The following is a 23,534-nucleotide window of genomic DNA, read 5'->3' as shown; positions in this document are numbered from 1 at the left end:
CTGGGAGAGATGGACTCTGAGCTTCAAAGGAGACCTGGGAGAGAGAAGGGTGGGGGTGGGAGTTAGTCATGGGTGGCTTCCTGGAGGTGGTGAGGAGGTGATAGGGGCTAAAGCACACCTTCCTTGGAAGTGCCAGAGCTGCCACCCCCACTGTCTGCAAAGGGGGCCTTCCTTCCACAAGTGAGGCTGACCACAAGTGCGCTGGGCACCGAGGAGCTGAGAGAGAGAGTTGCCTACCTGCGTTAGGTTCCTGGGCCCCAGGGCACATGTGATCATGTCAGGAATGTTTGTCACGACTTGAGGGGTGCCATTCTCATCTTCTTGGTGGAGGATGGCAAAGCCCCCAGGTGTCCTGCAGTGCCCGGGACAGCCCCCCTCACTGCCCTACCCCAAAGAATGGTCCAACCCAGATGTCCATGTGTGGAGGCTGAGAACCCCAGTGTGGGAGGGAGGGAGGCATGGATGGAACTGCTGTTCAGAGTGGGGGTGGTGGGGAAGGGGCGGGGGGCTCCGAGGGCAGAATTCTGGCTGTGCTACCTGGTAAGTGGTGGTACCCCATGGCTATGCTGATGGCAGGGGTCTTACAGGGCTCAGGTTGAGTTCTGCTGTGAGCTGGCTGTGAGGGTGGTCAGGCCCGGGACTGGAGAGCTGAGTCTGGACCGATAAGGTGGGGTCGTGCTTGTGAGTGACCCCTGCAGGGACAGTATCTGGAGCCGCAGTGCCGGGTCCCAGGAGAGAGTGATGACAGGGACCCGCAGCAGTCACTGAGCCCTGAGCCCCCGTGGTGGGAGCAGCAAGAGAGAGCACCCTGTCCTGGTCAGCTCAGGCGCCGTAACAGCCACTGCAGGCCTTAGTCCTCTCCTGATCGTGGAGGCCAGAGTCTAAGATCAAGGTGCGGGCGGGGCTGGATTCACATGGGGCCTCTCTCCTTGGCTTGTAGATGACCAGCTTCTTCCTGTGTTTCTACATGGTCATCCCCCTGTGTGTGTCTGTGTCCTGATCTCTTCTCTTATACCACACCAGTCATAGAGAATTAAGATCCCACATCCATGAGTCATTTACCTTAATTACTTCTGTAGGGACCTCACCTCCAAACAGTCACTTTCTGAGATATTGGGGGTCATGACTTAACATATGAATTTGGGGGGACATGGCACAGTCTGTAGCAGAGCCTCAGAGGGAGGGAAGGTTGACCCCAAGAGGAGGCATTGCTTTGGGGGGACGCTGCTCTCAGAACTGCCAAGGGTTCATGACTGATGACCCCCCAGCCTATCTCCCAGGTCTGATGCTCAGCTCTGCTGGTCTGATTGGGGAAGAATTTCCCGTGTTTCATCCCCAGGCCGGTGGTGACCATCCCATTAGCTATACGCCAAATTGTCTTGCGGCCAAGCTCTGGACACCCCACTTGCAGACTCGGGTGACATTGTGCCCAGGATGGTGGGCTTCATGGCGCGGCCCCTGGAGAGGATGCAGGGTGAACCAGAAGTGGAGTGACTGCAGGTGTGTGGGCACCTATGTCCATGTGTGACCATATGTATGCACACATGTAGTCCAGGCTCGTGTGGCCTGCAGGGGGAGCACCTCTCATGGGTTGGATGAGTCCAGAGTCCCAGCAGGATAGCTGAAGAGGTGAGATGGAAGTGCCCCGGGGAGGCTGTCTACCTGAGCCCCCAACCCAGACCCGCTCAGTGCTCTTTGTATGTAGTGAGTTCCCTGTCAGCGTTTGTATTTAAGCTGAGGCTGGAAAAAGCCATGGATGGTGGCGGTTACAGCACAGATGTCCATCAGGCAGGATGTCCCCTGGCACTGTCTGGCCAGCTGGTGGCTGGGCCCTCCTCACTCTGTACGCAGGCCCCAACATAAGATGGGACCAGGCAGCTGAAAAGTGGGATTGAGTCCTGTAGGCGGGTGTCCGGTCCCCCAAGCATCTTGCTGACATCTCTGAAACATCCATCCCCTCATTGGTAATGTGGGAGGACTGGAGTTGCATCTCTCGGAGGGTGTGGATGGAGTAAATGGGAACTGGGGGACTGTTTGGGCAAGCGCTCGGCTCCTATTTGTCTGGTGTCTTTCCCAGCACTTGGGGGCACCATTCCCCGGTCCTGTGGGACTCATGCCAGGCCCCTCCCCATCTCTACTAGGGATGAGTGTGTTGGGATGTCAGCAGCAGAGCCTCTGTCCTCCTCATGTCTTCCCGACAGGGACGCGGGAACTTGCAGTCATAGAGACAGAACGGTGACCTACATTGTAGGATTTGCACAGATGACTTCACGGACTTCCGGCTATGCCAGCTTGTTTTCCAGTTAGCACTTTCTTTCTCTCCCTCGTGGGCACTGTGGTATTAGATGGACCAAGGAGGAGCCCCTGACCACTCCCTGCTCCCCAGATCCCCTCTCCACAGGGCCTCGTGGAGGCCACTGTGTGGTCCCTCAACCACCTGCAAAGGCCCCATTTCATCTCAGCCTCACTTACACTCAGGTACAAAAGACTGAGGATGGTCATGTGGTTGCAGCTGGGCGTGGAGACGGCTGCCTCTGGACTTCCGTGCTCCCTGGTCCCATTAGGTGGGCTGAGTCTACTTTCACTGTGAGAGGAGGACCCTGCTTTTCCCTCCTGCCTGAAGTCTGCCCATCACAGACTCTGGAGGACCTTCAAGGTCATCTGCCCTCCCCCCACCCTGGTCGGCTACAGGGGCTTCTCCGCTGGTGGCTGATGAATGTTCGTTCTTCCTTTGTACGATGCTCCTGTTCCAACACTGGTGCCGCCCACGAGATTCGGAACCTCCCCAGGTTCCTCTGCAGTTTCACCTCCTTCATACCGCTCGCTGCGAGCCTTCAACTAGCGCCTTCGTCTTCCTCACGGTTTATCCTGATGCTCAGGAGCCCACCACGGTCAGCCACACTGAGCCCCTCTGAGCAGAGGCTGCAGCTTTCCCTAAGGGGTGGTCCCACGGGCCCTAGGGCTTGGGGTTGGCCTGGAGACCAGAGGAGAGAACTAGAGCGTCGCAGCCTAAGCTGGTCCTTGGGCTCCTCCGGCCGTCCACCCGTTCTGTCGCTGGACACAGAGATTCTCTGCCTTCACCGCCCGTGGCCTGAGCCCAGCCTCCTCTTCAGTCCTAGGCAGCAGTGTAGCTGGGCCCTTTCCTGGGAGCTCTGCCGGTGTCTTGTCATTGCCACCCTCTCCCGCACAAAGTGGGCAGGTGAACACCTCGGGAGATGGTGTGCAGGGGAGGTGGGGTGACCTGCCCCAGGCCATACACTTGGTGAGCTGGTGGCGGAGCTGGACTTCTGGGCCGCGTCTGCCTAACCCCCAAGCTTTCCCTCAGCCTTTTCACTCTTCCTTCCTCGTGTCCCACCCTCGCCACCTCCACCACTGTCATCCTTTTGCTGTCTCTGCAAGGCCCACGGCAGCTCTGCTTCTGTGACTCTGAGAGGCAGAGACGCCTCCACCGTTCGCCCCTGTCCTTCCTGATTGGCTTACAAAGTACCAGGCACCTGTACTGGACTTCGTAAATGCGACATAACGATGGCAACAAAGCTGAAATAGACATTTCCCATGAGGACAGAGGGACTTCACTGGGTGTTGTGGAAGCTGACATCATTTATCCTTCTGAGTCCACTCTCCGGGGACAAGATCAGCATTAAGGAGCCATCTACTGCCAGGAGCAGCGTCGGCTACTCGGAATGTTCTCCACGGGGAACACGTGTGTTCCCCAGTGCCAGAGAGGTGATGGGACGGTTCTCCAAACCTGAAACCCTGGAGGAATGCGTCCTTCCCAGAACCGGCTTCCCTCCGGGCTGAATATTTACCTCCTTCAGCGTCAGCTGCTTTCAGTTGTATTTTTAAGAGTCTTCTTTCCAGAGAAAAACACAGCTACTATTTTTGTGCTTTTCTTTCTTCTGCAAGATGAGAGTAACAGCCGTTCTTCTCGGAGGGTTACCGTGCGAACGGCATGAGACAGTTCGTGTTGAGCACTGAGCCCAGAGCCCCACGTGGAGCTGGTGCTCCGTCTGTGTGCGTGATGGTTCTGGCGCCCGCCCCGCCCTTTCTGTCCTCGATCAGCTCTGTTCAGCGCAGTTTTCCATAAATACGCATCTGTGCCGTGGTCCTTATCTCTTCACATGATTGCATAAGAATTTTCTTGTGAGCATCTTCCTAGCCTGGCAGGCCTGACACGTGGTGCCCGGGACCCCTGTGCTGAAGAGTCAGCTGGCCTACAGCATTCCTTCCCCCCCACCCCATCTTGTGGAGTATTAGTCACTCAGTTGTGTCCTACTCTTTGCGACTCCATGGACTATAGCCCGCCAGGCTGCTCTGTCCATGGGATTCTCCAGGCAAGAATACTGGAGTGGGTTGCCGTCTCCAGGAGATCTCCCCAACCCAGGGGTCAAACCTGAGTCTCCTGCATTGCAGGCAGATTCTTTACCGTTTGAGCCACCTGGGAAGTATCATCCTATGTCTCTTGTTAAAAATGGATAGAATTAAAAAGTAGAATTAAACTGAGCCCTACGGAGGAGCAGGGTTTCCCACATGGCTCAGTGGTAAAGAATCCTTCTGCCAATGCAGGAGATGCAGGAGACACAAGAGTTGCAGGTTCGATCCCCCTAGTCGGGCAGAGTTCCCAGAGAAGGAAATTGTAACCTGCTCCAGAAATCTTGCCTGTAAAATCCCATGGAGAGAGGAGACTGGCGGGCTACATACAGTCCATGGGGTCACAAAGAGTCTGACACGACTGAGCACATGGGTGAAAAGCAGGCGGTGTTCCCCAGCTCTCAACCCTGGATGCCTGGGGAGCATTCCAAAATGTTATGATGCTGGGCTCCCTCCCCAAAGATCCTGATTGGTGAGTCTGCTGTGGTGGGACTGGAGCTCAGAGTTTTGTAACCATCCTTTCTCCCAATTGGATGGTTCTCATGTGAAACCAAGGCTCAGAACCACTGCCAGGGGTTTGGAGAATCGACTTTGCCTTTCTGGGGAGTTCTAGTCTTTGTTCTGAGTTGGCTTTGGTGATGATGAAGGTTTACCAGACATCAGATTCACCTCCAATTCCTATTCAGGTTTACCTTTGCCCTGAGAGAGATGGAGAAGACAGGCCTGACCAGGGGATGGACCAGCTCCTGACAAGGGCCCGTCTCAGACCTTTGCTTCCTTCCTGCAGAGGAAGCATGGGAGGATGGCTCTGGGTACCTGGCAAGATGGGCTGGCAGATTCGAGGAGGCTGCTCAGCTGCTGGTCACATCCTGGGTGCTGCCCAGACAGGGCACTGACCCCACGCTGGGGGGACGGTAGCTGAGCCGAGGGGACTGACTGGGCTGGGGGGCGCTTGGTGGGGCCACCTTTCTTGGATGGCCTATATGCTTTCTGGGTGCATGATGGCTGCAGGAGGGCAGTGGGGGCCTGGCCACAGCAGCAGGGGCTGTAACATGAGACACGCAGAGACCCTGCTCCCCACTTCCAGGGAGAGAGCGTCCCGCCCACAGGGCTCCCCACCCACCGCTTGTCACCACTTCACTCCTCCGGAATGCTTGCGGGCACGTTGCCCAGGCAACCAGAATGCCAGCGCGTTGCTATCCTTCAGTCTCCTCTGAGCACCTGCGAGGCCTGTCGAGCAACAGCCCCCGTGCCTCAGAGTTCTGTGCACGCCCTGCTCTGGAGCACCCAGGGAAGGAGGATGGGTTCCTGGGTGCCATCCTCAGCTGTGGTGGGGGGTGGTGGGACCACGTCTGGGAGCCGAGCCTGAAGTACTCACCATGGAGTCCCTGACACACCATGGTGCGGGCACCCACGTTCACCCCATTTGATAGGTGGGGAAACTGAGGCTCAGAGAGGTTTCACTCATTGCCCGTGCTCACACAGCTGGGAGGTTGGAAGTCAGGTCACCAGCCCTGAGCCCCTATGTCAGCACCACACCAGGCCACTTCTGGAACTCCAGGGCTTTGTGATGGAGGCCTGTCCTGTGCACGTGGAATGTCTTGCAGCCTCCCTAGCCTCTGCCCACTAGATGCCAGTAGCAGAGCCTCCCTCCCCAGCTCCTGGTGCCCAGGAACGTCTCCAGACCTTGCAGAACATCCTGTGGGGGCGTGACTCCCCTGGGGAGACACTGACGGCATGAATGCGCTCAGTTATCTGGAAGGCGTCACTGACACACAAGGGCTTGTTATCTTTTGCGAGAGTTCGTGAAATGATTCCCTGGAAGCCGCAGGGCCCTGATGGCTGGATAAGGCTGAGGGTAGGGATGTGGAGTCCTACCTGCCCAGGCTCGGCACCCACCCAGGCACCTCCCTATGGGTGGACCCTCTGTGCAGATGGTCCAGGGAGTAGAGTTGCCACGGTTACAGCTTATCATGAGTTTGTTCTTGCTCTACTGCTTCTAGTGTGTCCCCGGCCCCAGAGGTCTAGGGCCGTTGGGACCTAGTTTCTGAGCACAGAGATCATGAGTCCCTGAGTCCTGGACTCACAGTGACCCCAGCCAGGCCCCTTCATTCCTGGGTCTCCTGTTGCCCACACCTGGGTAATGATGGTTTGGGATGAGGGCACCTACACACAGATGCTGCAGGACAAAGGGGTCTATCAGGAGACTGATCTTCCTGTGCTTCGCTCACTGTGAGGCACCGGGAAAGAGAGGGTGCCAAGTGGAGGGTGCTGAAGGGCCCGCAGACCCAGGACTGATCCCACTCTCCAGGGAAGGAGAGTAGCCAGAGATATCCTGTTGCCTGTTGTGTTGGAGATTTATTTCCAGGGCTGCTCCCTCTCCACGTCCGACATCGTGTGTGTGCCCGGCATCCATGGGGGCCTTGGAGTACGAAAGCTCAGGCACCATGAGCACCTTTCCTGAAGGGAAGTGAAGTGAAGTGAAGTCGCTCAGTTGTGCCCAACTCTGCGACCCCATGGACAGTAGCCTGTACCAAGCTCCTCCATCCATGGGGTTTTCTAGGCAAGAGTACTGGAGTGGGTTGCCGTTTCCTTGGGAGGCTTTAATCCCCTGAGTCCTGGGGCTGAGCACGGAGCAGCTCCAGCAGGACATCATGGTGATATCGGGCTGGGAGCACTGTTTGAATGAATCAAGGCTGCATTTGTTTCATTAGGAAAACTGAACCAGTGACACTTTCCAGAAGAAAGTGTGTGTTCCCTTCTGGAGCCGGTATGGAGGGGTGGAAGTTGAGGCACCTGTGTCCATGAGCAGGGAGGGTGGGTCTCTGCTCTCGAGAAATAGTCAGAAGCTGCTGCACTCTATTGTTGCTGTTGGGGATCCAGGGTACACAGGATGGAAGGGGGCCCCTCGAGTGCATCTGGGCACCAGAGGGTCCCGTGTGGAGGGGGGAGATGGACATACCCTGGTGCTGGAAGTCCTTGTCCCACTTTCTCCAGGGCAGAGAACCTGGGGCAACACTGAATCAGGTGACACAGCTTTTCCTGCCCTGGGTACCAAGCTCTCCCGCCTCAGCTAGAACCGATGCTGTTGCTTCCTCATGGGATGTATGTTCCACCAGGAGGAGAGGGTGCTGAGTCCACCTGGAGTTTCACTTTGCCCGAAGGGCAACGTTAAGCGTGACTGTCCTCTCCCCTCTGTCCCAGCCTTGCGATCTGGGACATGACCTCAGAAGACTCACTGCCACCTCCATCCACCCCTGACCCAAAGCCTGCGCTCCACGGTCTCTGGTCTTTTTCAAAGAACAGAATTCTGCCATCAGTTTCTAGGAGAGGGCAGCTCTGAATATCCTGAGAGAGAATCTCATGACTTGTTCCTCCCAAGCCTCCCTCCAGCTCCCTGAGGGGGAGATCCCATGGCTGGGCACCCCAGTGCCTTCCTGCCAGCCCACACCCCCAAAGCACTTGGAAGGTAGGTTTGAAAGGAAGAGAAAATCCTGCCTGTCACCACTGTCCTCTCTGTTTGGGACAATGACTTGCTCAGATTTGTCCCTTTCCACAGAGTATTAATAAGCAGAGACATCACTTTGCTGACAAAACTCTGTATAGTCAAAGCTATCGTTTTTCCTATAGTCATGTATGGATGTTAGAGTTGGACCATAAAGAAGGCTGAGTGCTGAAGAATTGATGCTTTCAAATTGTGATGTTGGAGAAGACCCTTGAGAGTCCCTTGGACTGCAAGGAGATCAAACCAGTCAATCCTCAAGGAAATCAATCCTGAATATTCATTGGAAGGACTGATGCTGATGCTGAAGCTGAAGCTCTAAAACTTTGGCCACCTGATGTGAAGAGCTGACTCATTGGAAAAGACCCTGATGCTGGGAAATATTGAAATCTTTGGAATAACATGGAAATAAAGAAGGCAGGAAGAGAAGGGGGCGACGGAGGACGAGATGGTTGGATGGCATCACTGACTCAATGGGTGTGAGTTTGAGCAAACTCCAAGAGATCGTGAAGGACAGGGAAGCCTGGCGTGCTGCAGTCCAAGAGATTGCAAAGAGTTGGACATGACTTAGCAACTGAACAACAACATGGCTTGGCTGCTGGATGGATGAGATTTGAAGAGTTAAAAACAAAGTGGGTTTTCTCCCTTGAGTGTTTGCTGTGCTTGGGGTCCTGCTTCCTGAGATGAGCATGTGGAAAGGGGACAGTCATTACTTTTCAGTGGGGACTCCTGGCTGACAGGACATCACAGGGGGCTGAGGTCATCAGCAGTGGTGGGTTGTGCTGACAGCAGGGGCCCCCAATATCATGTGATGAGGAGGCTGCTGCAGTTCTGTGTTTCCTCCTAAGAACCCATCAGGCCAGACTAACCTTGAGAGAAGCACCAGACCAATCCCAGCAGAGGACCGTCCTACAAACTACCCAACCCATCCTGCTCAAAACTTTCAAGGTCGTCCAGAGAAAGTGAGTCCGAGCGTCCATCACAGTCTAGAGGAGCTTGAGGAAACGTGATGACTGATGTCACATGGGGGCCTGAGCGGGATCCTGAAAGAGAGAACTGGTGAAACCCTAATACAGTGTGGAACTTGGTTCCTGGTCGTGGGCCTGTGTGTTCTAGTTTTGATGGATTCATGTTGGTGATGTAGGATGTTCTCATAGAGGACTCTGGAGGACTACACAGGAGTTCTCTGTGCCCTTGTGCAATTTTCTGTGAATCTAAAACTGCTCTGAAAGCTACCATTTGCAGCCCCTTGGACAGTAGCCTGCACCAGGCTCCTCCGTCCATGGGATTTTCAAGGCAAGAGTACTGGAGTGGGTTGCCATTTCCTTCTCCAGGGAATCTTCCCAACCCAGGGATTGAACCCAGGTCTCTCGCATTGTAGACAGTTTACCATCTGAGCCATGAGGAAAGTCCAAAAGCTACCATATGACCCTGCAATCCCATTCCTGGGTGTATACCAGAGGAAAACATGATCCAAAAGGATACACACACACCAGTGTTCATTGCAGCACTGTTTACGATGGCCAAGACATGGGAGCAACCTAACCGTCTATCGACAGAGGAATGGATAAAGACGATGTGGTCCATATACACAATGGAATGCTACTCAGCCATGAAAAGAAGGAAATAATGCCGCTTGCAGCAACATGCATGGACCTGGAGAGTGTCATCGTGAGTGAAGTAAGTCAGACAGAGAAGGAGAAATATATGACTTCCCTTTTATGTGGAATCTGAAATGATGCAGATGAACTTGTTCACAAAATAGAAACAGAGTCGGAGACTTGGAGAAGGAACTTATGGTTCAGGGAGGGGGATGGACAGCGGGCGGGATGGGAAGGGGTAATTAGGGAATTTGGGATGGACATGTGCACACTGCTATGTTTAAAATGTGTAGTCAACAAGGACCTACTGTATAGAACAGGAAACTCTGCTAAGTGTTATGTTGCAGCCTGGATGGAAGGGGAGTTTTGGGGAGAATAGATGCATGTATATGTATGGCTGAGTCCATTTGCTGTTCACCTGAAGCTATCACAGTGTTGTTAATTGGCTATTCTTGAATACAAAATAAAGTTTTTTTAAATTTAAAAAAGATAAAACTGCTCTAGAAAGCTTATTTAAACAAACAAACCGATAAGTGGCGTGGGATGGAGAGGCATCTGCACGCAGGGTCATGCTGAAAGTGGGGCAGGTAGACTGAACAGGGGTCCCAGGTGAAGAGATGCTCGAGTCTGCAGGGGATTGGGAGTGTCCACTTAGGAACACGGACTCCCCCAGAGCCAACTCTGTGCTGGAGGAAGCTCATCTGTGTCTTTCGCACATGCATCTTTGGAGTCATTTCAGGTTGTACCCTGTCAATTATTGATCACAGACGCACGGTTCTTCTTAGAAGGTGTGGAGTCCTCCATGCCACTGCTCCAAATGTGTCTAGGGCCTGTGAAGCAGACGCAACAAGCCCACATTCAGGCCAACCTCAAACAGAATTATTCCTACCATGACTTGTCCCTCAAGCCAGCTGATGACAAGCCCAAGAGCAGACATGGAAGGTGGGGGTCTCCCTCAGTCATCTGGTGCTGAGATTGCACACGGGGTGCTGGTCACTGCCTGTGGCAGGGCTGGGACAGGCTGGCCACCTACCTGGCACCTCTAGGGTCCTGTCCCATCCTGGAGATTGTGGTATGGCCTCTGAGCCGTGCAGACTCAGGGCTCCTGCATGAACTTGTGGTCCAGGCCCGGTGCTCAAGCAAGTGGAAGCCAGCTGCTTGCGGGAGGCACCCTTGCAGACGCCTCGCTCGAGAAAAGTGCACCCTTAAACGGGAGAGACGTCTTTGTCTCCCTTAATTGACAGTGATTTTCTTCAGTGAAGAAAATACACAGAAGGTATCGAATTGAATCTCAATTTGCTGAATCTTATTAAACCATTCTTGGGGAAAAAAAAAAAAACTCAATAAAAATTTAAAAGGGAGAGAAGCAAAAAGCCTGCAAACTAGAAAGTAAAGTGAGATGGAGCTGTAGTTCCCGATTTTGGAGCAGTCAGGTGGGGGTGACTGGGGTGTTTGTTCTTCATTTGAAAGTCTGGGCTGGGATGCTGCCGTGGGGGAGCCGTCTGTCATGGAGTATAGATGGGCAGCTGGACATTCAGGCAAGGATCATGAGGACAAACCTGAAGTCTCAGCCGCAAGTTTATTGCCAAGGCCGCCTCTGACCCCAGCATCCTTTCTTTCCTCCTGCCTGCCATGACTGGGAGCAGGACTGGGCCTCAGTGCAGGGCCCCCCAAGCCTGTCTACTCTACCCTGGCACACACCACCTCTTCAGATCCAGTCTGCTGCTGCTAAGTCACTTCAGTCGTGTCTGACTCTGTGCGACCCCATAGACGGCAGCCCACTATTACACACCCTAAAATCCACTCCTTTAAAGTGCAGATGTTAGTAGTTTTGATATATTCACAAATTTGTACAACTGTTGCCACTATAATTCTGGAACATTCTTATCGCCCCTAAAAGAAATCCTGTAATCATTAGAGTTTAGATAGTAACTCCCAACCTCCCTGCCCCCAGCTCCCGGCAACCACCAGTCTACTTTCTGTCCCTGTGGATTGATTGATTCTGGGCATTTCATGTAAATAGAATCGTGCAACATGCAGCCTTTTGTAACTTCTTTGTGATGTCTTCAAGGTCCATCCATGTGGTAACGTGTATCAGCACTTATTTCCTTTAAAAAAAAAAAAATTCATTGGAGTGTAGTTGCTGTACAGTGATCTTCCCAGGTAGCTCAGCTGGTAAATATTGTGTTATTTTCTACTTACAGCAAAGCAGATCAGCAGTGTGTTTACATATGTCGCCTCTTTTTTGGGTTCCCTTCCCATTTAGATCACCATAGAGCACTGAGCGGAGAAGGCAATGGCACCCCACTCCAGTACTCTTGCCTGGAGAGTCCATGGGGTCCATGGGGTCGCTAGGAGTCAGACACGACTGAGCGACTTCACTTTCACTTTTCTCTTTCATGCATTGGAGAAGGAAATGGCAACCCACTCCAGTGTTCTTGCCTGGAGAATCCCAGGGATGATGGAGCGTGGTGGGCTGCCGTCTATGGGGTTGCAAAGAGTCGGACATGATTGAAGCGACTTAGCAGCAGCAGCAGCAGAGCACTGAAGAGAGTTTCTTGTGCCACACGGTCAGTTCTCCTTAGTTATCTGTTTTATTCATAGAATCAGTAGTGTGTATATGTCAGTCCCAAATCTCCCAATTCATCCTGCCCCCATACTTCTTTCCATTTTATGGACTGTAGGGCTGGGCCACCTTTCTTTATCCACTCATCAGCTGATGGACACTGAGGCTGTCTCCCCTTTCCTCTGTTAGAAATAATACTGCTGTGAACATTCAGGTACACATTTTTGCTCCCAAGAGTGGAATTTCTGGGTCCACTGGTAACTCTCAGTCTTTGAGGAACTTCCAAACTGTTTAATGGCTGCCGCATTTCACGTTCTCACCAATGATGCATGAGACTTCCTGTCTCCCCCGTATCCCCACCAACACTTGGAATGGTCTGTCTTTTTGCTTGCAGCCATCCATGTGGGGGTGAAGTGGTAGTATTTTGTAAGGGGTCTGTGGAGGCCCCAGAGTTTAGGGGAAGCTGGCCACACCTCTGCCTGCACTGTGACCTGACCTTGGTGAGTCACCTGCCAGCCCTGATGGTCAGTGGCATCCTCAGCAGTGTTAGCAGCAGTCTCAGGTGCTCCCAGCCCCCACAGATGTGTGGGGTCCTCTTGAGAATAGGCTGATGGCACCGTGGATGCCTTCCTGAGTGAGAGGATATGTGATTCTCCAAGAACCCCTTCATCATAAACTGGGTGTGGTGTTTGGGGCTTCCCAGTCCTGTGCTGAGCAGTGTCACAGCAGAGTGTTCCTTGGGTCCTGCCTGGTTTCAGGGCCAGCTGAGGGATGAGGACAGAGGTGACCTGCTGCCCCTCACATGGTCCTTGCAGACCTGGCTGAATCCCCTCATGCCAAGGTGCGTCTTCAGCCCAGCGTGTCCCCACACCAGTCCAGGAAGGTCCAGATTTCACGTAGAGGCAGCAGGCCTGCTGATAGAGCAGGGGGTGGAGCCTTTGACCCTTGTAAAGAGATGGGTGATGATGGGTCCCCTGTAAAGAGGCCACAGGATCAGCCGCTGACCTCCTTGTTTGAGGGGCTTGCTCTGTCCCCACCCTGAGCCCTGCATTTCCTGGCTGCTGGGGGTTGGGGGGTAGGGTGGGTGGAGTCTCTGTCCTGACCTGTTCACCTGGCCTCCTGTTTTCCTTGTGAACAAGTCCACCAGTTCAAAAAGAAAGAGACTGGACTGGAAGAGGAAAAAATACATCTAGCTCTCCCTGCCATTGTGATGGCCTGGCTTTTCTACATAACAGCTGGGTGGCATGGAAAAGAGGGTTTCCATGGTAACCAATTACAGCTCATGATTGGTGGAAAATGGCAGAAATATCCTGCGTGTGAAGTTATGCCGGGCAGGCAGGCACAGGCTCAGGGGCTGCTGTTTTAATTTCCTGGGGTGATACTTCTCCAGGTAGAGGTGGCAAGTGGGTTTGTGTATAGCTGCTCTTCATTCAGCCTGGTGAGGCCCGATGTGACTGTGGTACCTGGGGGTGCCTGGAGAGGCCTGGGTATGCAGGTACCTGGGGAGGCCCGAGGGTTCCTGGTCATACCTGGAGGGGCCTATTGGTGACTGGTGGGGTACTGTGAGACCTGGTGAGGTGGTGGTACTTGGTGGTGCCTGGTGAAGCCTAAGGTTACAAGACAAGGCCTAGTGGTATCTGGTGGCACCTACTGAGGCCTGGTAGTACCTAACAGGACCTGATTGTACCTGGTGTAGGCTGGTGAGACCTGCTGAGACCTGGGGGCTCCTGGTAGTACCTGGAGGAGTCTCGGGGTGCTTGATGGGATGTGGTGAGGCCTAGTGACACCTGGTAAGGTGGTGGCACTTGGTGGTGCCCAGTGAAGACAGGTTACAAGATGAGGCATGGGGGTTCCTGGTGAAGCCTGGTGAAACCCAGTGATACCTTATAAGGCCTGGAGGTGTCTGTGAGGCTGAGGGTGCTCAGCACTGCCTTGTGGGTGCCTGGGGGTGGCCAGTGGCATCCTCCAAGCTGAGATCACACCTGCTGGAAGCAGTGTCTCACTTCCCTGGGGGCTGGACTTCCCTGGGGGCTTCTAAACCTCAAGAGTCCACAGAGCAGCTGCCTTCGGTGTGTGCCTGGGGGACCCCTTGCTGACCTGAATCTCTGTGTGAAGCTGGCCTGGTCCCTGCACTGCCCTGGGCTGGCCATGCCGAGAAATTGCACACCGGCAGCCTCTTGATGCGGAAACATTAGCATAATGAGCAGTTCCTAATTTCTGCAGCCAAGCACTTTCTCGTTCTGATTAAAAAACCAAGGCCTTATTATTCTGGGATCTGTCCTTTTTGGCAATTAGCACTCATTAATACAAGTTTGTTTCTTTCAACACACGGACGTCCAGGGGCACAGCACCTTTCTGGGTGCTGGCGAGCATAGGTCAGCCCCAGGCACATGGACAGCCTCATACTCACTCAGGGGCTGAATTAGTCACTTTTAAAGTCATATCACAGCCTGGCTAAGAAATGCTGTCGAACTCCGCTTCCACAGGCCTGGTTCCGAGCAGCGTTTGGGTTGGCAGCTCAGCTCACTGAACACACACACCCACCCCTGCCCATCACCATCCCTAAATTCTGGCTTTGTGTCAATTTTCAGATTTGACATTGGTGCTGAGCTCTGATTTTGAAGGGCACCTGTCCCCAGCCCTCATTTATCTAACTAAGCAGGTGGGAGGACCTGGGGGCCGGGTTCCCCTGCCCTGCGTGTGGCTGCATCCTGACCTGGCTCCATCCTGCCCAGGCCCAGCGCATGCTCAGCCCTCTGCCCTGGCTGAGGGGTGTGCCCTCCCCAGCCTCCCCACGCTGAGGACGCAGGGTTTGCCAGGGCACCTGCATGGGAGGTCAGTGTCAGCAGAGCAAGCACTTGGTGGAGTTGGTGCCTTGATGAACTTTCCACTTCCGGGCAGCACATCTTCTGAGTGAGATCCAGTTCAGTTCAGTTCAGTTCAGTCCAGTCCAGTCGCTCAGTTGTGTCCGACTCTTTTCGACCCCATGAATTGCAGCACGCCAGGGCTCCCTGTCCATCACCAACTCCTGGAGTTCACTCAAACTCACATCCATCGAGTCAGTGATGCCATCCAGCCATCTCATCCTCTGTCGTCCCCTTCTCCTCCTGCCCCCAGTCCCTCCCAGCATCAGAGTCTTTTCCAATGAGTCAACTCTTCACATGAGTGAGATCCAGAGGTGGCCGCAAGTCAGCAGCTTTCCCTGTGCACACATCACGGCATTTGAGGCCACAAGCCTGCTTTCAAATAGACGTGTCCGACTGAAATAGGAGGCGGAGGGGGTGGGGGTGGCAGGGCCCAGGGCCCAGCTGGAGCAGCAGGTGTGGGACTCTGTGCCCCATGGGAAGCCCCACGGTCTGAAACCCCCGTCCCTCCAGACCTCAGGACTGGCAGCTGTGGGCTCAGCATCACTCACCCTGGAGTGGGGACTTCTGTGACCCAGAGCGACGTGCCGGGCCTTGGGCGTGGTGTGTGGACACATTCCTGGCTCTGCTGTCCCCTCCCTGGTTCCCTCTTGGTACCTCTGTTTTATTCTGGGTCAAACCAAAGTGGGATGGAAGACCCCTGAGGTCATCATCTCTCTGGGGGCTTTGGGGACTCAGTGTCCCTCCTGTAAGTGGATTCTTTGACACCATCATCTGGCCATGTACGGGAGAGCTCCTGGGAGGAGAAGTGGGTCCTGACAAGTGAGGTTGGGCCTGTCCTTCAGCAACGCTAGCAGAACAGACATGAGTTGGCCTTTGAAGGGGACTAATGAAGGGTTTCATTCCTCTTTGGAAGTTGGGGTTAGTGCTCGTTACTAGGAGAGTGTTTCCTCGACCTGGAGTGGGGGTGGAGAGAGGCCCCCGGGTGGAGGCCCCCACTGACCCTCTTCTCTCTTTCCCATGCAGTTCCATGTTCATCCGCTGGCCCGGCTGCTCCCTAGGAAGCCATGCTTGGATCCTTATAGCCATGTTTCAGCTCGCCCTGGATCTGCCCGCGTGTGAGTCCCTGGGCCCGGGCCCCGAGTTCCGGCTACTGCCTCGGCCACCCCACCGGCCACCTCGCTTGTGGAGTTTTAAGAGTGGACAGCCCGCCCGGATCCCCGCTCCTGTGTGGAGCCCCCGGCCGCCTCGCGTGGAACGCGGACACAGTCACGGACAGATGCCGAGTCCCCGGGCCCGACGGGCACACAGACCCAGGGATCAGGAGGCCACTCTTGGGCCCAAAGGGGGGCTGGCCAAGCCCCCAGCTGCTGCCAAATCCAGCCCTTCCCTGAGCTCCTCCCCCACCTCCTCCTCCTCTGCAGGGGCCAGCGGGGCCCCCACGGACCAGCAGGCCCTCCTGCGGCGGGGGAAGAGGCACCTACAGGGGCCCGCTTTCAACAGCTTTGACTTCCTGGGCAGCAGGCCCACCACGGAGACGGAGTTCATTGCCTGGGGGCCCACAGGGGAGGAGGAGGCCCTGGAATCCAACACATTCCCGGGCTTTTACGGCCCCACCACGGTCTCCATCTTCCAAACGCGGAAGACAACTGTGGCCACCGCCACCACCACCGCCACAGCCACCACGGCCACTTCCGTGACACTGCAGACTCAAGGGGTCACTGAGCCCCTGGACCCCAGGAGTAGGATCCCAGTTGGGGTAAGCACAACGGAGCCTTCCACCAGTCCCAGCAGAGACAGTGGCCGAGACAGCCAGCCCCCGCGGGTTCTGGGGGAGACCTCAGGTACGCCCACCTCTTCTCTGGTTGGATTTGGGTTGTGGGGTGCTTTGGGAGGGTATGGCTTACAAGTGATGCTGGGATTGTCTGTTTTCTAGCAGGAGCACCTAAAGCCATAGTACCTGAGGGCGAGATGGGGAACTTTGTGTCCATGAACTTGCACATGTCCATGTCCTGGCAAAAAACGGTTATGCTCTACGAGGAGTGGCCAGGCTCTTCTAGTAGATTAAGCGAGAAGGGAGAGGGTCTCTCCCTAGTAGTGACCTAGAGGTGGGCATGTACCCGCCCTGACTTTGTAGGGGATTGTGAACCCCACCAGACATTGAGCAGCATCTTCTCAAATGCCAGAACTTAATCTCCTGAACCAGCCTGGGAATCAGGTGTGAGCACATCTGCTGATGAAGGTAGGGTGTGTGGCATCTTCAGAAACCTTCCAGGGTGCAGCCCTCTGGAGGGGCAACTACCAGACCCACCCAGAGTTAGGAATTACCTTAAACAGCAGGAGAGGCGGAGGCCAGGTTATCAGGAGGAATTCCCTTCAGTGTTAGCTGAGGCATTGCACACTGACTCGGGCTCTGAGGTATCTTGTCCCTGAAGTCAGGTTGAGAGGTGTTTGGAGGATGGAGGTCAGACAGGTGGGTTTGGTTCTTCTGCCTGTGTCATTCTAGGTGCGTGCACAATTAGCATTTCCTGGTTTTGAAATATCTACTGCATCGTCATTTTTTCTTTCTCAACTCCTCCAATTGCTTCAAAGGGAGTAGCCCTTGGAAATCTCCCAGACCAAAGCACTTCCCTTCTCTAGTAGCCCCTTGTATATACCTGGCTTCAGGCCAGCCAAGGGGCAGCCCAGAATCCTGGACCCATTTGTTCCCACCCACTGCTAGCATCCTTGGCTTCTGTGAACAGGCCATGGCCCCAGACCCCATCACGACTTTCAGGTTTAGTTCGGAACTGTCCATGTACATTCTTGACCAGTAGCAGTATTTGATAACTTGTAATACAGGACACAAATTCCAGGGCATAAGCAGGAAGGTGATGGGGGCACTGTTCAGTCTCTCCCACCCCTGGCTTGCCTCTCTACTTCCTTGGGGTTTAGAGCTGACATGGGTCCTCTTCAGAACCCAGAGGACAGAGAGAATTGCTCCTCAGGATCCCTGTGCAACCCGATTACCATGCTGTCCCTTGCACTCTGTGTGTGCATTAGATTTTGCAAACTGGCCGGCAGGCAGGCTATGGTCATTAGTTGGACAGGAGTGGGTGGCTTTTGTTCCATGACCTACTTCCTCCCTTCACCTGGACAAGAGAGCTGCAGTTTTTATTCTGAGCAATTCTTCCCTAGAGAGCAACATATCTATGGACGCAAAGCCAAGCTCCATCTTAATGCTGGGGCCCATGGGTCAGGATGGAGGGATGGAGGCCGTGAGCTTGGGAGCATCATGGGTGAGGGTCTGCAGGACTGTGCTTCAACCGTCTCTCCTGTAGCCTCCTTCTGGAATCCACAGACACACAGAGCCTGCCATTCATTTCTGTGCCAGGCACACAAGTGGCCATTTACAAAGCATTAGTTTTTACCTCAATAAACTCCCAAGCCATCATCATAATAGAATCTAGTGGTGCGTTCATTTATTGTCATCTCCCTGCCTACGTCACTTACTATATAGACGTGGATGAGAAAACGAGTTCCCATTTCTTCCAAATTACATTTGTTATTACTAAAGTTAAACGCCTGGGACACCATTATAAGGCTTAGCAAATTAATTCACAGTACATTGGATATTGCTAATCCAACTCGACAGATGCTTATCTTGGAAAAGATTTATGGTTCTTCATAATATAATCTGGTGCTAGATTAATTTGTTTAGCACAACAAACTTAAATGGGGGAAAATATGTGTGTTTGCTTTTAATGCAGAGAAATGCTCATTCTGGGAAGTGATGCTGGATGCTGAGGAGGGGCACCCCACCATCCTCAGCTTTGAATTCAAGGCAAGAAAAGAGAAAATGCAGAGATGATTCCCCTAACTGGGCTCCTCCATGCTCAACTGGTCCTGCAAAAGTGATCCAAGCCCTAGAGCATCAGGAGCCCAAGCAGGGGTCTTGAGAATCCCCCTAGTGGTCAGATACATACCTAAGCCCCCCCAGCTCTTTGGAGTATGACCACTCCTCACACTTCTTGGCCAGCAAGGGTGGCCTTGGGGATCCCAGAGCAGTGGCCTATGGGCCTGTGTGAGCTGTAGTGAGCAGTACCTGCTTCTAAGCTGCAGATCTGCTGAACATAGCTGGATGATTCTGGGAAAGTTCCTTCCCTCTTCGCTATATTTTCTTCATCAGCATAATTAGAGCTTCAAAATATCTCTCCTAAAAGGTTGCTGTGAGGCCTCCGTAAATCAACCCTGAGTACAAAACACGGTGCCTGGCAACCAAGAATCTTCCATTTTCACCGGTTGTTTTTATACCCAGCAGGAGTGACTCCAAGGAGAGAGTTACAGATGTCGAGGGCAAACAGGCCCAGGCTTGCCCACTCACCGCACCCCAAGTCTGGAATTAAGGCTTTAAGAAGAAATACAAAGAATTTGCTAAGTCAATTCTGTTGTCCAAAGAAGTGTCTCTGGAATCAGACTTAGGGAGTTATGTTTTTAATAACCTATTTATTTATTTTTGGCTGTGCTGGGTCTTTGTTACTGTGAGGGCTTTCTCTGGTTGCAGAGAATGGAGCTGGTCTGCATTGCAATGCATGGGCTTCTCATTGTAGTGGCTTCTCTTGTTGTGGAGCGCAGACTCTAGAGCAAAGGCTAGGGATGGACTTAGTTGCTCTGAGGTATGTGGGGTGTTCTTGAGACTGAACCTGTGTCTCCTTCATTGACAGGTGGATTTCTTACCACCAAGCCACTAGGGAAGCCCTGGGGAGTTGTTTTATTTTTCTTCCTGTAGATAAATGTTTAGAAAGGGAATGTTATGTTTTCTTCTCTTTCTATAGCACAGACATTGTTGGGCATAGAAAGGGCAGGTGGCTGGTGATTTGAAGCCCTGTGAAATCTGTCAGAAGGTAACATTTTATAGAAACACTACTGGAATTGTCCAAGGGCCATAAAGTGGTTGGGAGATCTCTCCTAGTTTTAGTGTGATGGTTAAGAGTGATGCAGCCTGATGCCAGTTCCTGGCTTCATTTGTATTAGCTGTTTGGACCAGGACAACTGGCCTCTCCTCTTTGTGCATCAGTGGGAATTACAGAATAAACCATCTCATACTGTTGTAGAAATTAAGTGAGATAGTATGTGCCAGGTGCTCAGTGCCTGTCACGGGGCTTCCCTGGTGGCTCCGCAGTTAAGGATCTGCCTGCGATGCAGGAGAAGCAGGAGACTCGGGTTCCATCCCTGGGTTGGGAAGATCCCTTGGAGGAGGGAGTGGCCACCGACTCCAGTATTCTGGCCTGGAGAATCCCATGGACAGAAGAGCCCGGCAGGCTACAGTCCAAATAGTTGCAAAGAGTCAGACACAGCTGAAGGGGCTGCACATGCATGCACAATGCCTGTCACAGAACAGCTCCTTAGGGTGTGTTTGCTGCTGTTAATATGGTAATGATGGTGGTGGCAGTGACGATGATGATGACGATGATAGAGATGGTAATGATAATGATGGTGCTGGTGATAGATGGTGATGATGGGGGTGATGATGGTGGTGGTGGCGATAGTGATGATGGTGGTGATGGTGGCGATGGGGTGATGGTGGTGGTAGTGACGATGGTGGTGTGATGATAGGGGTGGGGACGACGGTGAGGATGGTGGTGGTGGTGATAGTGATGATGGTGGTGATGGTGGTGATGGGGATGATGATGATGGTGGTGGTGGTGATAGTGATGATGGTGGTGATGGTGGTGATAGTGATGATGGTGGTGATGGTGGTGATGGGGTGATGGTGGTGGTAGTGACGATGGTGGTGTGATGATAGGGGTGGGGACGACGGTGAGGATGGTGGTGGTGGTGGTGATAGTGATGATGGTGGTGATGGGGTGATGGTGGTGGTAGTGATGATGGTGGTGTGATGATGCTACTGGGATGTGATAGTGATGCTGATGATAGGGATGATGTAGATGATGGTAATCATGATGATGGAGATGATGGTGCTGGTGGTACTGGTGGTGATGGTAATGACAATGATGGTTATTATTCTTGAATGATCACTGGCTTTCTGCTCCACTTGCTCTTCTCATGGTGAGTTCATTTGATGAGGTCATTAGATGAGGTCCCCATGTTCTCATCCCTGACCTTGGTGCTTCAAGCAAAGATGTAGATGATGCTTAGCCTGGAGCTGCTTGGGATGGAAAATCACCTGGCTCAGGTTCACGGAGGCACTGAGCTCCAGCCTCACATGGTGCTGGCAGAGTCTGCGTGTCAGACGGTCAGCAGTTCACCCGAGGCTGGAGGGGTGGGCTCCCCACAGCAAAGCACCTTCCTCCTGTGACAGCCCTCTTGCTGGTCGTGTTCCGAGTGTAGAATCACAGAGTCCCCCTGGGGCAAAAATGGAAAGTCGTTTCCCAGGCTTTAGTCTTAACCCTGGGGAAGGGAGCCGTGGGGAATTGAAGCCAGCTCGTTTCAGTCCCTGCCTTGCCTGCTGTGGCATCTCCTGGGCACTGGCTGCAGTTGTTGTTTCAGTTGCTCAGTCGTGTCCGGCTCTTTGTGACCCTGGCTTGCAGCACGCCAGGCTTCCCTGTCCTTCACCATCTCCCGGAGTTTGTTCAAATTCATGGCTACAGTTAGTCCTCAGTGAAGATTTCCCAGCCCTGCCAGTCCTCGACCCAGCCTGCCGGCCCCTGGCCCCCTGCCTGCACAGATACAGCTGACACTTTCCCTACCGGCCCACACTCACAGCTCTGGGAAGGGGCACTGCCCAGGAGGCCATGGTGCCCATCGTCATTCAAGCTTTGTCCCCATTTGGATCAATCACAGATTCGTGACACCCGGCAGCTCAGTGATGCGGTGGCGCAGACGTCTTCCCAGCTCTGCCTGGTGATTTTTACATTGGAAGCCACTCATGCGTTTCCAAGGGTGATTTCCAGGCTGCTTTGGCCTTGTCACCAGGGGCCTTCAGTGTCCTCGTTGTGGGATGGGCTGTTGTCATCTTCTCTCACCCTGATGGTCAGCTGACTTGAACCGGGAGTGGGGAGACCTTGGGACCAAGTTGTATAACAATGGAGTAGTTTCTGGATGCCCGAATTGGAGGAGAAGGGAGTGAGAGGAGGATAGAAGGGACAGAGATGTGGTCCTCCCCTTCTGTTTGAAGCCATGATGGCGGTTTAAATGTTGAGCCCCTTTTAATTAACTTGCTGGGTGTTTGCTACCAGGGAAATGAATGTGTCCTTCATTTAAAGATATTTGAAGCAAATGACTCATGAACTTCAAAAGTTTGGAGTGGCTTAATTGGTATAAGAGCATCAAAGGACAAATGAGCATGTGGAGCTTTGCTAAACACGCTAAAGTCTGTAGATGACGAGGCTGGTCTTCCGGGTCTTCATTGGACCCTCCGGGGTAGATGGGGTGTGGCCTGTCCTATTGGCTGTGGTTCTGCAGTGACCCGTCCTGGCCACAGGCAGGGATCCTATGTGTCTGCCGACAGCTCCTGGACCTGTCCAGCCTCCCCAGGCGCTTCCTTGCTTTTGCTGAGCAAAGCTGTGTTCACACCAAGTGGATAAATGAGCTCTGACTCATTAAAGCCGACCTCGGGTTCTCCTGGAGATGACTGTCACTGGGTTCCTTTTATTCCCTTCACATGCTTCCTGCTCCAACATGTTGCAATTAGTGCTTCTTAAGTTCTTTGCTTCCCTCAGAGTTTCATTCTCCTTCTAAGAGCACCTTGGAATCTGGAAGGTTCTTCAATTCTTGTGGAACCCAGGTGCCTATACTGCACTTTCTGTCTGGAAACCAGGGCCTTCCACACCCCTGGGCTGTTGTCCTCGCCAGGCCCTGGGGAGCTGCAGGAGGAGGCCTGGATTGATGCCTCCTCACCCTGGAAAGCAGTGTCCTCTAAGGGTGTCCCTGCGGCTGCCGGCCACTCAGGGCCTGGGGGTTGCAAGAGACATACCCTGTAGGACATGTGTCCGCTCCATGGGAACTGCACTCACAGACCATCTGATACATGGTGGATTGAATTTATGGTTTCATCCACTCACAGGGGAATGATTCTAAGCATTGTGATTAAATATTAGATAGAACATCATTTTTAGCATTTTTATTTGACTGGTCTCAGAGTTTCTAGCTTCTGATCAATTGCTCAGGAAACCGTTCATTCCTTAGTTGACATTAAATGTTGCACCTCAGGGTGGAGAGGGGCCAGGAAATGGAAGACCCATCCCAGTGCCCTCTTTTCAAGGAGTTTAAAAATCTCTCTGGGAAAGCCAGACAGGGAAGGGCACAAGAGAGGTAAATGACAGTTAAGGACACTAGCGGGAATGTCACAAACACCACGTAGGCTGCAGCTCAGTTGTTATTTTGCAAACGCGGATCGAGGAGAATGAGGTGAGTCCTGATGGGTTGGGAGGTGAACAGGGGCAGAGGCTGGGGAGCCTGGTGCTCCCAGAAGCCTGGTGGCCTGCCTGGTAGAGGGAGCCTTGTGGTTGAGGGGGTGAGGGCTGACGCCAGGACTGTCTTCTTGCCTCTAGAACTGCTGGAAGAGAAAACCTGTGAGGGCCTTGGGCTAGCTCACAGCTGAGACAGGACCATGAGCAGCCCTGTGTCCTTCTGCCAAGAGCTGGAGCTACAGCCTTGATGTTGCTTCCCTCCCATTTTGTCATCAGTGA

At 53.4% G+C, this 23,534-nt stretch overlaps 1 protein-coding gene across 1 annotated transcript in view; it reads left to right on the top strand.

Annotated features, from left to right (window-relative positions):
- Positions 1-23,534, top strand: part of AJAP1 (adherens junctions associated protein 1) — a 133,164-nt gene that overhangs the window by 41,698 nt on the left and 67,932 nt on the right. The window contains exon 2 of the mRNA XM_004013763.6: positions 15,931-16,748. Coding sequence (XP_004013812.2) covers positions 15,931-16,748 — 818 coding nt within the window. The remainder of the gene's footprint in view (positions 1-15,930; positions 16,749-23,534) is intronic.

The sequence above is a fragment of the Ovis aries genome, chromosome 12 (assembly GCF_016772045.2).
Source record: "Ovis aries strain OAR_USU_Benz2616 breed Rambouillet chromosome 12, ARS-UI_Ramb_v3.0, whole genome shotgun sequence".
NCBI classification, from domain to species: domain Eukaryota; kingdom Metazoa; phylum Chordata; class Mammalia; order Artiodactyla; family Bovidae; genus Ovis; species Ovis aries.
Note: the sequence above shows the minus strand (reverse complement) of the source record. Positions and strands in the feature narration are given on the sequence as shown.